At 32.5% G+C, this 13736-nt stretch overlaps 1 protein-coding gene across 3 annotated transcripts; it reads left to right on the forward strand.

The window, feature by feature from the left end:
• Window positions 1-655: 655 nt before the first annotated feature.
• Window positions 656-9751, forward strand: LOC117919873 (probable E3 ubiquitin-protein ligase BAH1-like). 3 transcript variants are annotated; one of them, XM_034837147.1, is made up of 6 exons: window positions 656-1130; window positions 2591-2835; window positions 2944-3192; window positions 3276-3413; window positions 9195-9253; window positions 9320-9751. In XM_034837147.1, exons 1-6 carry the CDS (start codon window positions 929-931, stop codon window positions 9423-9425), a joined length of 999 nt encoding a protein of 332 aa, XP_034693038.1. In that variant the 5' UTR covers window positions 656-928; the 3' UTR covers window positions 9426-9751. The 3 variants fall into 3 exon arrangements, with proteins under 3 accessions (XP_034693038.1, XP_034693040.1, XP_034693039.1); XM_034837149.1 differs by having other exon boundaries at window positions 972-1130; window positions 2626-2835; XM_034837148.1 differs by having other exon boundaries at window positions 972-1113.
• Window positions 9752-13736: the final 3985 nt, after the last annotated feature.

Raw genomic sequence — 13736 nt, forward strand, 5'->3', positions numbered from 1 at the left:
TATCAACAATCTGCGAGAAGTAACAAAGAGTTGTCACTCAAGTAATTTTGTGATTCCAATAAGTTTCGGAAGTCCTTTTTCTTTTCCAATCCCATTTATCTTATTTTGTGATATGGACAAAAAAAAAGATATGTCAATGAAAAACAAGCTTAATTATTTTGAGTTAAAAATACTTTTAAATTATTACTAACTATAATTAATTTACTTAATGACTTAAATTAAGTTTTTAACATATATTAAGTTAATTTATCAGATAATTTAATAATAATTTGACTTAAAAATTAATAAATATTAAATTTTATCAAATACGTTAACCCCCATTAATTTAATTTTCTAAGTTTTCCGGCCAAATACAAATCACCTATCGATAACTTTATTTTATGATTAACTTAATGATAAAAAATAAAATGATAATTTAAATAAATTCATAATTCAAATAATTTTTTCTACATATCTCTTAAATTTCATATATTTAATTTTCAACTTTATTTTAAAATTAAAAATGAATTCTGCAATTAAAAAAAAATTAAGGTGAAGAAAGAAGGAAAAAAAAAAAAAAAACAGACACGTGCATGCAAAAATGTACAACATCGAAGCGCGCGCTGGCAGAGACGCGGAAAGTAGATTATAAGCGAGAATTTCGCAGCCGTTGAGAGGATATGTTTATAGAGAATCTCTAGTTCCGTCTTCTACGGTTCCACTTCCACCCAATTTTCTTGCTTTCTTCTAGGGTTTCATTCTTCTCTGGTCACCATTATTCCCTCTCCCTCGGTTTTCACGTCAAACTCTTTCTTCTCAACTCTGGTTTTATATAGAACTTGGTTTGGAAGTTCCAATTCTTTCATCTCTACTCTGATTTTAGGTTTTTCCTTTTGTTTTTTTTTGGGTGATTTAACTTGGTTTGGAAGGAGAAATCGTTTTTGGAATCATGAAGTTTGGAGAGACTTTCATGGAGTATTTACATGGAGAGCAGGAGTCGTTTCTGGATAAATTCTCTCACGTTGAGTACAAGCGGCTGAAGAAGGTGCTGAAGACTTGCAGGTCCTTGCACGGCTCCTACGGTGCTGATGAGCAAGAAGATGAGAATAGTGACGCCCTGTCTCGGCTGTGTCGGTATGAATCTTGCCCATGTGAGTATTTGCTTGTCTACGGTCCGTGATACATACTATTTTGTTTTTTTTTGGGGCTTCTTTGTGCTGCTATCGGTGTTGGTTATTTTACGATTGATGATAGATGGAAAGAAATTTTCAGTAAGATAGAAATTAGGCCATTAATTTTAGTGGGAAAGTTTGATTTGAACATGCGGAAACAGAGAATGAAGGAGAATGAAGAGTGATATTTACACACAAATCACAACCATGGTTTATTTGTTCATTTTTTTTAATTCTAAGGTTTTAAAAATTCACTTCTGTGAAAAGAAATTATCAAGGGGGGTTGTATTGGAACCGTGGCTCTAATGTATTTGAAATTGACTGGGGGAATGGTTATATGAGAGAAAGTCAAATTTAAATCAAATTTTTTGGAAATTTATTTAATTTATTTATATAATGAAGGAAAATAAGTGAAATGGTTTGAATAAGCATATAAAAATAATTAAGATTTTTGTTCACTTTTTCTTTCCTTCTACTTCTTCTCGCATTTTCTCTCAGAATTTCTGACAACCAAACATAGCCCTAGAGTTATGAATTTTACATAGATATATATGTTCTTGTAGTAGAGACTAACAGAGTTCATTATCAATTTCCTTGTTTGTTGACTGACCAGCAACCAGTTCCCAGAAGATTTGGTAGCTCAGTCCCATACTACAGGTTGCTTTTGTGCCACTCATTCTTCATATCCACCCACAATAGACAGTACTTTTTGACCATCACTTACAGGCTTTCTAGTTCATAAATCTATTTCTGTGTTACATTATCTACTTATTCTCCACTTTCAGTGTGTATTCTTTAACTTATGCCTTGGCTAAAACATAAAAGCCTCAAACTAATTGAATGAAGGGATGTAATGATGTAAAGTGGGCTACTTTCAAGTGATTAGACCAATGGAAATGAGATTGTTTGCTAAATTAGCTCTTTGGAATCGTTAATTATGCACAATCTAGTGAAGACCTATATGAGGAAGATATTCCCTTTGAGTTGTAGTTTAGGCTTGATGGGCTGTAGAAGCTTGGATTCTGTGGTCTGCTTGTACACTCTCCCTCAAAATAATGTTAGTGAGAACAGAGCCTCAGTTAGTTGACCTGTTTCTAGCCGGCCATTGTCACGCTCATGCTTGTGGTGCTTGCCCTAGGCCCCTAACAATTGGATAGGGGGTTCCTCCTTTCAGTGGGTCTTATATGAGTCCATTCAATGTATAGACTTCTTTGAAGGGTTGGTAAGGTTTTAGTTGTTAAGAAGAATGTGAAACACATGCAGTTCATGTCCAATAATGAGCATTTGTTGTTAGTTTTTGAGTATACATTTCATGTACTAAGAGTTATAATGGACCTATTTGTATTTATAGCTTGAAATATTTTGTTCGTTATCAGTATTTTCTAGTTACTTTTTCATGTAGCAATAATCCTCAAGAGTGGCTTTCTTTTGTTTTGTAGTGTGTGATAAGATTTTCTTTTCTGAATTAATGAAGGAGGCATCAGATATCGCTGGATGCTTTAGTTCTAGAGTTAGACACCTCCTCCACCTTCATATTGCTACCGGAATGCAGAGATATGTGTTGCTCTTGCGACAATGTTTCAAAAATGATAGACAAACAATTGCAGAGGAAGGCCGGATGTTGATTGACTATGTTACAATGAATGCAATTGCAATCCGGAAAATCCTTAAGAAATATGATAAAGTATGCACCAGATGAGTCTGTGTTACTAATTGTCCTCGCTGATATGCACCTTATTAATTACTTTGTTTTAAACAAGGATTAATGTGTTCTGTAACTTTCTGTTTGTAGGTTCATAGCTCTGTCAATGGCAGGGATTTCAAACGAAAGATGCAGGCAAAACATATTGAACTTTTGCAATCACCTTGGCTGATAGAATTAGGGGCTTTTTATTTGAATTTTAATGAGTCAGATGAGGAGTCGTCCTGTAAGATTTCCTGTCAATTTTCCTGTGATCTCAGTACCACTGAACCTGTAATGAAATTGAGGCTTCCAGATTCCATGAAGCTGGAGTGTAATCTGACTTGTCCTATTTGCTTGGTGAGATCTAGCTTCCAGTTTGCATCCTTAAAGAAAAGCATAGATGCTAGTACATGTTCTCTTACTTCATCATTATCTTACAGGATACTCTTTTTAACCCACATGCTTTGAGTTGCGGTCATCTCTTTTGCAAGTCTTGTGCTTGTTCAGCTGCTTCAGTGATGATCTTCCAAGGCCTCGAGGCTGCAAGTCCAGAGTCAAAGTGTCCTATCTGCAGAGAGGTCAGTAGCTAAGAGCTAATTTTGATTTTCAACAATGTCTTTATACTTTTTTTTTCCTGTAAACAATTGGAAAATTTAGTTATCCAAGAAAAGATGGCTGACAATTTCCTTAGGCAGGCGTTAGATTCATAGAGACAATAATCGTTTATAATAACAGGATTGATGTTATTCCGGTTGTTGTAATGCAATTGATGGGGCAAAAATGTTTTTGGTCAAATATTTATGTAATAACAAAAAATTTTAAGCTGCCCCCTCACCTTTGTGAGGATTTTGACTCCTAAAATTCATGAATTAGTTTTCCTTTCCAATAGCCAAAAATGGGGCAACATTGCAGAAGATATGCTTTCCTCTTAAAAGTAAGGCTACTGGTTGCATAAGTTGAAGGGAACGACCTTAACATGCTAAAAAACTAGAAAATTTTATCTCAATGCAGCTGGAGGATTTTAAATCCAACCTAGAAGTTGACAACCTACTGCTCATCTCGTCATTTCTTGGTGGATATTGTTCTTTCTTTCGGTAATCCCATTTTGTTAAGGAGTTATGGGGATGGAAAACTCTTGTTGATTCCTAGGAACTTGAGAGATGCAGAATTATCAAATACCCTCTCTCTTCACTTGTAATTCTTGCAATGAGTTACCCTTTCTTCATTTTGAATCTTTGTTGCTACGTCCGTAAAGTTTATGAAGGTATTGTACTTTTAATTTAGGAATGCAACCCATTGTAAACCTTGAAAAATCATCCATTGTTACCAAGATGTACTTTTTGCCACCTAAAATCTCTATTCTTCTAGGTTCCAGAGATCCATGTGTAAAAAGCTTTAGGAATTTAGAGGTCAAGAACTCCTTAACTCCTTGATGGGTACTCCTATAATTGTTAAAAACTTATAATATATGATACAATACAACAATACAATACTTTTTTAATGGAAATTGATACATATCACAATTTGTATCTTATCTTAAGCATATTTTATAATACATCTATGATGCATGATATGATATAGGATGCAATGATACAACAATACATACACCTTAAACTATTTTCAAAATTTTTAAGAAAAATCAAATTCAATTTTTTATATAGTAAGGTTAGAAATTGGTCATAAAAGGGAGAAAAAGGTAAAAAAAATTTAGATGAAAAATTATATTCTTCTTGTCAAATAAAATATTGGAAATTAAGTAAATTTATTTGAACAATAAATATTAGGGATTTCTTATTTGAACAATATGAACTTTAACATTGAAAATAACAGTGATTGGTGGATAAACATTTTTACTTAATGTAAAGTTTTTATTTTTTTTGGGATTTTTTTTTTTCAATGGGAAAAGAATGATGACTAAAAGCCAACACAGGAAGATAATGAACAAATTATTTTTTATTCATTCGTTGAAAAAATATAATGCAGAATACAACGACTTATATATTAGGAAAAAACTGATTCCCTTATTTCTTGGAGCATTCCCTTATTTCTAAGAGCGGGACAAAATTTTAAAAAGAAAAAAACTCTTAATAGATTTGAAACCAACAAATTTGGATAAGTTGATTTGAATTTGAATTTGCCAACACCCTCTCAAGCTGGACTAAATACATTGAACATTCCCAGCTCATCTCCTAACTTCTCAAATAGTGCCTTGATGACTCCCTCTGTTAGAAGGTCAACGTCATGATCAGACGTGGGAACATATGTCATATAAATTGCCCCTTCTTCAATTTTTGCTTAATAAAATGCTTCTCAACTGCAACATGTTTGGTGCGATCATGATGTACAGGATTATGAGAGATGTTAATCGCTGCTTTGTTGTTACAACAAATCTTCATAGGTTGATTTTTGAACATCTTCAATTCCTCTAGTAAGAATTTCAGCCAAAGCAATTCACACACTCCATGAGCTATTGCTTTGAACTCAGCCTTGACAATACTACAAGTGACAACTCTTACTTCATGCTCTTCCATGTATTAGGTTTCCCCAAACAAATGGTGCAATAGCCGGAGGTAGACCTTCTATCAACAATTGAATCAACCTAGTTGACATTAGTGAAGGCTTCAACACTTATTTTTTCAATTCTTTTAAAGAATAATCCTCTCCTAAGAGTGCCTTTGAGATACCTCAATATCCTGTAGATTGCTTTCATGTGCTCCTCATATGGTGAATGCATAAACTAACTAACACTGCTAACTGCAAAAGCAATGTCAGGTCGGGTATGAGAGAGATAAATAGGTTTTCCCACTAAATGTCGATATCTCCCCCTATCAATCAGATTTTTAGTTGACTTCTCTCCTAACTTCAAGTTCAGATCCATGGGAGTGTCTTCCAGTTTACATCCCAACATAACGGTTTCTTGTAACAGATCTAATGTGTATTTTCATTGTGAAACAGAAATCCCACTCCTATTCCTAGCAACCTTCATCCCAAGGAAATACCTTAAACTTCCTAAGTCTTTTATTTTGAATTCTGCAGCAAGCTTCTCCTTTAATTGTTCCATCTTAGGCTTATCATCTCTAGTCAAGATTATATCATCTACGTAAACAATAAGGATTGTAATCTTACAACTCATGTCTGTAGAATAAAGTATGATCAGTATGAGTCTATTTGTACATCTGTAGTCGGATTGCTTTAGCAAATCTATCAAGCCAGGCCCGTTATGACTGTTTTAGGTCGTAGAGGGCTTTCTTCAAACACACACTCTTCCATTACTTCTTTTCTCATCAAAATCTGGTGGTAAATCCATCTAGACCTCTTCTTCTAAATCATCATTCAGAAACACATTTTTCACATCTAACTGTTGAAGTGGGAAGTCTAGATTTGCAGCAAGAGATAATAGAACTTAGATGGTATTTAGTTTAGCAACAGGAGAGAATGTTTATTGGTAATCAATACTGTAGGCCTGACTATACCCCTTTGCTGCCAGCCTTGCCTTGTACCTTTCAATCGACTCGTCAGCTTTGTATTTAACTGTAAAGATCCACTTGCAGCCTATAAGAGTTTTCTCTTCAGGTTTTGCCACAATATCCCATGTTTCATTTTTCTCAAGGGCTTGCATTTCTTCAATTATTGCCATTTTCCATTTTGGATCCCTCCATGCTTCCTGTATATTTTTTGGAATATCCACACCTGATATGTTAACAACAAAGGCTTGAACAGACAAAGATAAATGGTCATTGCCACAAAATTAGAAATGGGATAATGTGTGCAAGATCGAACTCCCTTCCTCACATCTATAGGAACATCAAGATCAACAAATTCAGGACTAGATCAGAGTTTGAAGGAGATGTACCTGAATTCAGTTTGGGCTCTTGACCTTGCTGAAAAACTATGGGATTTTCCATTTTTCTGAATCCATCTTCTTTTGTGAATAAACAAGTAGCTCTGGTTGCATTAGCAAATCTCCCCTTGTCATGTTTTGTTTGTTAGTAGGAGGCATCATTGGCTTAGACACATGAGGAGAACTAGATTGATTTGGTTCAGACAGACCTGGGGAACTTGGCTGACTTGGTAGCTTGCATTCAGGATGAGATAGGAACTAAGTTGGGCTCGGTAGAGGAATGGGTGTTTCCTCACATGTTTCCCAAAAAATTTCTTCACTTTCCTTCTCGCCCTGAAGGGAATTTTTGGTGTAAAATGGTCAATTTCCTTCTCCCTGCCTCATGTTTCGAGCTTTATTTATTAGCTCAAACACTTGAGAATAATTTTCTAAATCTGAGTATGCCTGAGTCACGACGTCCCATATTTCCTTCGCAGTTAGATAATACAGGTATGTCTCAGTAATTTTAGCCTCCATTGACTGCATAAGCCATGCCATCACCATTGAGTTCTGAGCATCCTATATTTGGTACAAGGGATGATTTGTGCTCGGTTTGGTTGCCAAATTTCCCCTTCCACATATCACCATTTGAACAGAGCATGATCATTGAAGAAAATTTTTTCCATTTAATTTGTGGGTTGTAGGGAGGAATTTTCTGAAAGAGCAATGGGAGCAATTTGTAGGGTTGTGTGACAGGTATCCGAAGATTCCTTAGAGCTGCCACCCCTGCTTGTTCCAGTCATTGCTGTTTTGGCCATCGTTTTCCTCTACTGGATGTTGGCTTTGATACCTTAGAAGCCAACACTGGAAGATAATGAACAAAAACATTGTTTATTTTTTATTTATTTGTTGAAAAATTAAAGTGCAGAATACAATGACTTATATATTAGATTGAGAAAAAACTGATTTCCTTATTTCTAGGATCATTCCCTTATTTCTAGGAGCAGAACAAAATTTAAAAACAGGGTAATTTAAAAGCAAAAAAACGCTTAACAGATTCAACCAATAGATTTGATAAGCTGATTTGAATTTGAATCTGCCAACAATGACAAACATGAAAAATTGGAACTTTGGAGATGATACATGACAACAAATATAACTCCTTAGTGTCTGGTTAGAATTTGAAACTAAAAATTATATCTAGAAGTTCAAAAAGTTTATTTTGCGGATATTGTGTTAAACTTCTGCATTAAACTCATATTTTATTAAATTGAATTTTCCAAATTCTATTATTCAATGTTTTCATGTTGTATAACATAGTTTAATTCTTTAAATCTTACTATCTTTCATGAAATTAGTTATATATCATTCAACTTCATGCTTCCAATATATGAGTACATGTATGCAAAGTTCTTCCATTTGTTTTTCTTGATATAAAAAAGCTTATGATACACAATGCGGTATGACACACAATCCAAAAAGATAGAAAAACGTTATATGATATGTTTTATGAGTTAACTGCCATGGGTACTCCTAGTTTGCTTTCCTTTTTGACATGCATGACAAATAGGATTGGAGAGTTTTCCAAGCTTTTGAATCCCTTAGACAACTTTCTTGTTAGCAACCTTAATCAAATCAAAATAGTTAAGGTAATCTAACCTACTATGCCATAAGTCAACCAATTTACTATTTGAATTGCCACACACAAGATAAGATTGACTAAAAACATAACAATTATCTGAAATTTTCAAAATAATCATCACACTTTCACTATTCAAGTCAAATAGTTTGTACACATTATGTGGAGAATTAGACATCATTGTTTGGAGGAAATTTGATGGAGGAGATTCTAAAGATTTTCAGGAAAAGTGTTGATATCATTTGTAGACTTTTTAACTATTGAGAGTATTGTTGCATCCATTCTTGCATTTGGCATCTTGGTTGTTTGTTGGTTGCAAATCAGAGGAGCAAAACTGGGTTGAGACAAAATTTGTAGGTTCGCCATCTCAACTTTTAAAAGAGATATTCACTCTCCCTCTCAGTCTTGTTCCATTACTGGGATTCATCTTCAATGCCCATTATTTGTCTCATTACTGGGGTTCAATGTTTGATGGGTTCTACTCAATGGAAGAAATATAATAGTCTGATTGGTTCAACTCTCAAATTATATATATATATTTTTTTAATCTTTTCAAGATTAATCCAACTTTTTTTTAGTTACACTGATTAGGTTTTAAGTAGTTGCTTCCCAGTGCCCATTTTATTTGTTTGAACTGCTGTAGCATTCAAAAAACACTCTCACCCTCCAAGGTTTCTTTGTATTCTTCTGTTTTTAGTTTAGACAATTTATCATTTTTAGCTATTTTTTAACCTATGCTATAGGTTTCAACTACAATATGGCTCCAAAAATCAAGCTACTGAAATCCTAGATATCTGTCCCCTACTTAAGCGGAGATCTCCAGTTTATACTTTTTAGCATATTACAGAAATGTTATATATTTCCTAGTTCATTCATGTGTTTTTGTTCCATTTTACACAGGCTGGAGTATATTCTAATGCAGTGGAAATGCTAGAACTTGGTTTGCTCTTGAAAAGAAGGTAACTGAGTAACATGAACCTTTTCTTATTAGAACATTCACCAAATCTAACACTGAAGATTTTCAGATGCAGAGAGTACTGGAAAGAGAGGCTAATTGCTGAACGTGCTGAGATGGTGAAGCAAACCAAGGACTACTGGGATTCACAAACAAAGTATGTGATTGGATATTGAGTTGGTACCAAAACACACAATGGTTTCCAGTAGTTCTTGTGGACAACACCAGTGGACTTCAATAACCCTCAGAAGTTTATTAGTATTAACTGATTTCATTAGGCCTTTTTATTAAATTGATCATATTCTTACTTCTTTTAACGCTAAATTTGGGTCTATTTCATGCAGTGCAGTTTTTCCATCTTTGATTATGAAAGTTGTAAATTGAAACAAACTAAACAAGACAGGGTAAGTTCCTAAGAGACTAGCTCTGTGAAAATTTGGAAAGTTGATTGGATGTATAGTATGAAATATATTGATCTCATGTCTAGTTGATGAGAGGATTAGCTGAATGAGCATGATTTAGGATAAATTGTCTTATTTCTTTCTTCTAATTTGAGATATGGATGCATATATCCCATTTATTATAAATTTATTCATTTTTTTCTTCTCGATTATTTATGTAGGCAATTTTGAAGAAAAAAATATTTTGATGAAAAAAAAAAAATAAATTTTAGTTGTAAAAAGGAATTAAAAAGTGTATGTTGCAACATAAAATTATATAATATTACTTAATCTAATATTTTTTATATATACAAAATGGTTTTATATATTTATTAACATAATTTAATATATTATATTTGTAACTTTTAAATATTTGATCATAAATATTATAAACACAAAATAAAAAATTATTTATTAAATTATAATTTTTCAAATAATCTCTAAATAATACTAAATATGAGTGATTTCATATTTTCAAATAATAAAATTGAGATGTGATATTTTCATTTTTATATATTTTTTTTTAGAACATATCAAACATTTAAATATGATATGCTATTGTCTTCCAATTTTATATTCCTTTTATTAACCAAACTCGGATATATTATTCTAAGATATAATTTCCATTATATATGATATTCAAGGATATCATATGATATGTAAATTGTATTGTATCCATATTTTAGTATTATAATATTGTAACATAAGACAAAAAAAAAAAGATAAAATAGTATATCATATTTCATGTTTGATGGGCGATGACTATATTATCATATTACAATATAAAATATGATAAATGATAGTATAACTTATCCAACAAGTTGACACATGTGTCCTGAATTATAAATTTGTTTATTTCATTTTTTTTATTTTTTTATATCATTCAATTTACAAAATAAATAATTTGATTAAAAAATAAATTCTCAATTGAAGAAATAAAATAAATTATTTTTATTATACAACATGAATAATATTAATAAGGGAAATTATATTTACATTCATCAAAAACAGATTGGACACTGTAGAAAAATTATACTCTATAGTCTCATCACCTCTTTATATTATCTCACAATAAGGTACCATTTCCTCTTTATGTGCTTCCTCTTCCAATGGTATTTTAGTTCTTTAAACTATGTCACCATCCCACTATTATCACATAATAGTATCTTAGACAATATAGTCAAAGAATTGGGTATAAGCCAAAAGGCTTCCTTTGTTGCTATAGAAGCAACAACCACATAGAGTGTATACATACCTAGAGGTAAACCTATGAGAATCCTCATCATACTGAAAGTCTAATTCCTGATACGAAAGAAGTACCAACTCATTGCAAAGACTCACAAACATAAAATTTCTCATTCTCCAAAGATACTTTAGTATATGTTTGACATTTGCCCAAAGCTCTAATAAGGAAATGGACTAATATTCACTTATTATTTGTACAACAAAGCAAAGCAAATATTCGGTCTAACACATAGTATCACATACTTAAGATTATCCATTGTAGAGGCATAGAATACTGTCTTAATGCGATCTCCCTCCACAGATGTCTAAGGACATTGATCTTGAGAAAGACAACCTAAACCCAAAAGGTAACAAACCCTTCTTGAAGTTTTGCATCATGTACTTCCCCAAATGTTCATCAATATAAGTGACATAGCGCAATTTTCTTATTATTGCAGTTCTAAAGGACCTTAACAGTAAGAATATATTGTCTCTTCATCTAGATTTTCATATAGAACAGAGTAAACTACCAAATTTTAATTGATGACAATATCCCTATATCATATTCAATGAGTAGATTGTCATTTACTTACAAGATTTTAGAGCATCATCATGCTTCCTTGTGTCTTCTTGTACACACAAGGCCATTTTCTATGAAAATGTTTGGTTGTTGTATTTTATAAATGAGACACATTGCAATAGATAAGAGTAGTATGGTAGATTTGAGTATGACTACCGTTGAAATTTTTTTCCATAATTGAAACAAAGTTTCAAACTATAACCTTTAGTTATAGTCTTAGTCACATACCACTCAAGCTTTCCATCTACTCCTTTGTCCCTTTTATGGACCAACTTACACTTATAGGTTTTATCCCTTCAAGTGATTTATAGGAACCCAAACCATGTTAGAATGCAAAGATTCTAACTATCCCTTCATAGCTCCTTGCCTTAAGTGAGCATAAATACTACTCACCGCTTCATCGTAATATGTGGGATATAAACCTCCCACTATGATGATGTATTGGTGTACTAGAAATCACATGAATGATATGTGACTTACCTTCTAAATCCATAGTATCTTGTGCAAAAATGAGACTATCTTCTAATGTATCTTCCAATCTATATCACTCTTTGCCTCATTCCTTATCATATAGTCTTCATTAGATATCTGGTATTTATATCAACAAACAACTTATGATAATTCTGGCTATAAAGGTAATGACCCCTGAAATCCTCTTATACATCTCATAAATTGATCTACCTATTAAGAAAAAGAGATATTACATAGTCTATAAGACGTATCCCTAAAAATAATTTAAGAAATGATGGTAAACCTATCTACGATCTCACTATGTCCATCCAAGTTTGATATCTTCTTTCCACCTCTCCATTTTGTAATGGAGACCCTGGTGTACAACTGAAAAATAATCTTATGTTCTAATGGAAAGAATCAAACTTACTAGACATATCACTTCAATATAATCAAACTGCCTTGATATGTTTGCATAATAGGTTATCTGATTCTGCCTTAGATTAAATGAATTTATCCAAGGCATTAAAATTCCTATACATATATCCAAACCGAGAGTAATCATCACTAAAAGTAATGAAATACCCATACCCTTCCCATGCATGGATACTAAAAGTTTTGTACATGTCAGTACACACTAACTCTAAACATTCTTTGGCTCTAGTCTTCTTGGTCATTTTTACCATCTATATAGAATTTGTAAACTAGAAGGTTTTCTGAAATCAAAGAGTTCAAACTTTACTAGTCTTTGGATCCTATTTAGATTAATATGACCTAGATCTAGATACCAAATGTTTAATTAGTGTTAGGTTTAATCCTAAGATCTTACTACTCTCATCACTTGGCAAAGTGATAATGAAATATATATAAAAGAAGAAGATATTACCTCCCACTAACCTGCATAACTAACCTTGCATTTGAAGCTAAGATAAGTATAATCTCATCATTTAACCTTCTCACTTGTTGAATATCCTATAAGGACTTATAGATATGGGTCTGGAATCTATCTACCATTAATGGTGAAATCCACCACTAAATATTCAACAACAAGAAAATGACGTGTACTTTCTTTTTTCTTTTAGGAAAATTAGGCATTTATTTTCTAGTGTCCTAAAATTTGACAAAGGAATTACCTAACCTTGAGCTTGCTCTTTAATTATTTCTCTTAAGTTTTTTCTTATTTGGTGGTGGTGTTTTTCTTTTTGATAGAAGAACTTGAAGAACCTTTGACTTCCATACGAACACCTTATAATCTATGAGAATCTCCTTAGCCATCCTGAAGGGAAATGATAAAGTCTTTAAAATCATATAAATACTGATGTTCATAACAGTCCTAGGAGTAGCTTGTCAAAATTAACCTACCTTTATCACTAAGTAAACATTGCAAACTGAAAAAAAGAATATCAAAGTCTCTAGTAATAGACATGTGTTGCTATTGCAACACATTATCCAAAGATTCAAGTATTAGATACTTTGTCTTTTGATCTGTCTAATACCACCTTGATATACCACTCTTTCCTTTTGGTAGGTTAGTTCATAAGGAATAGCTAGCTTTTCTTAAACTAGCTTCTTTGCAATTAGTTACTATGTCCAGAATAAAATTAAGTCCGAATGAATAGTTGGGTTTGGTCCAAAGTGAGAAAGAGAGTGATTACAAATAACTAACATGATGTCTATAACAAAGAATATAAACAAACACATGACATAATTGAGCATTCAAGGCAATTGATAATTAATTTAGCAAAAATGTAGTCCTCTTAAACTACATGTCTTTTTGGAAGGTATCCTAGTAT

The sequence above is a fragment of the Vitis riparia genome, chromosome 8 (assembly GCF_004353265.1).
Source record: "Vitis riparia cultivar Riparia Gloire de Montpellier isolate 1030 chromosome 8, EGFV_Vit.rip_1.0, whole genome shotgun sequence".
Lineage (NCBI taxonomy): Eukaryota > Viridiplantae > Streptophyta > Magnoliopsida > Vitales > Vitaceae > Vitis > Vitis riparia.

What these genes read in the sequence shown, in the direction of transcription:
- LOC117919873 (XM_034837147.1), top strand. Translation starts at nt 929, where the DNA reads ATGAAGTTTGGAGAGACTTTCATGGAGTATTTACATGGAGAGCAGGAG. An exon ending in TCCTTAAGAAATATGATAAA is followed by an intron (nt 2,836 to 2,943) that starts GTATGCACCAGA and finishes TTCTGTTTGTAG; the next exon opens with GTTCATAGCTCTGTCAATGG. An exon ending in TGACTTGTCCTATTTGCTTG is followed by an intron (nt 3,193 to 3,275) that starts GTGAGATCTAGC and finishes ATTATCTTACAG; the next exon opens with GATACTCTTTTTAACCCACA.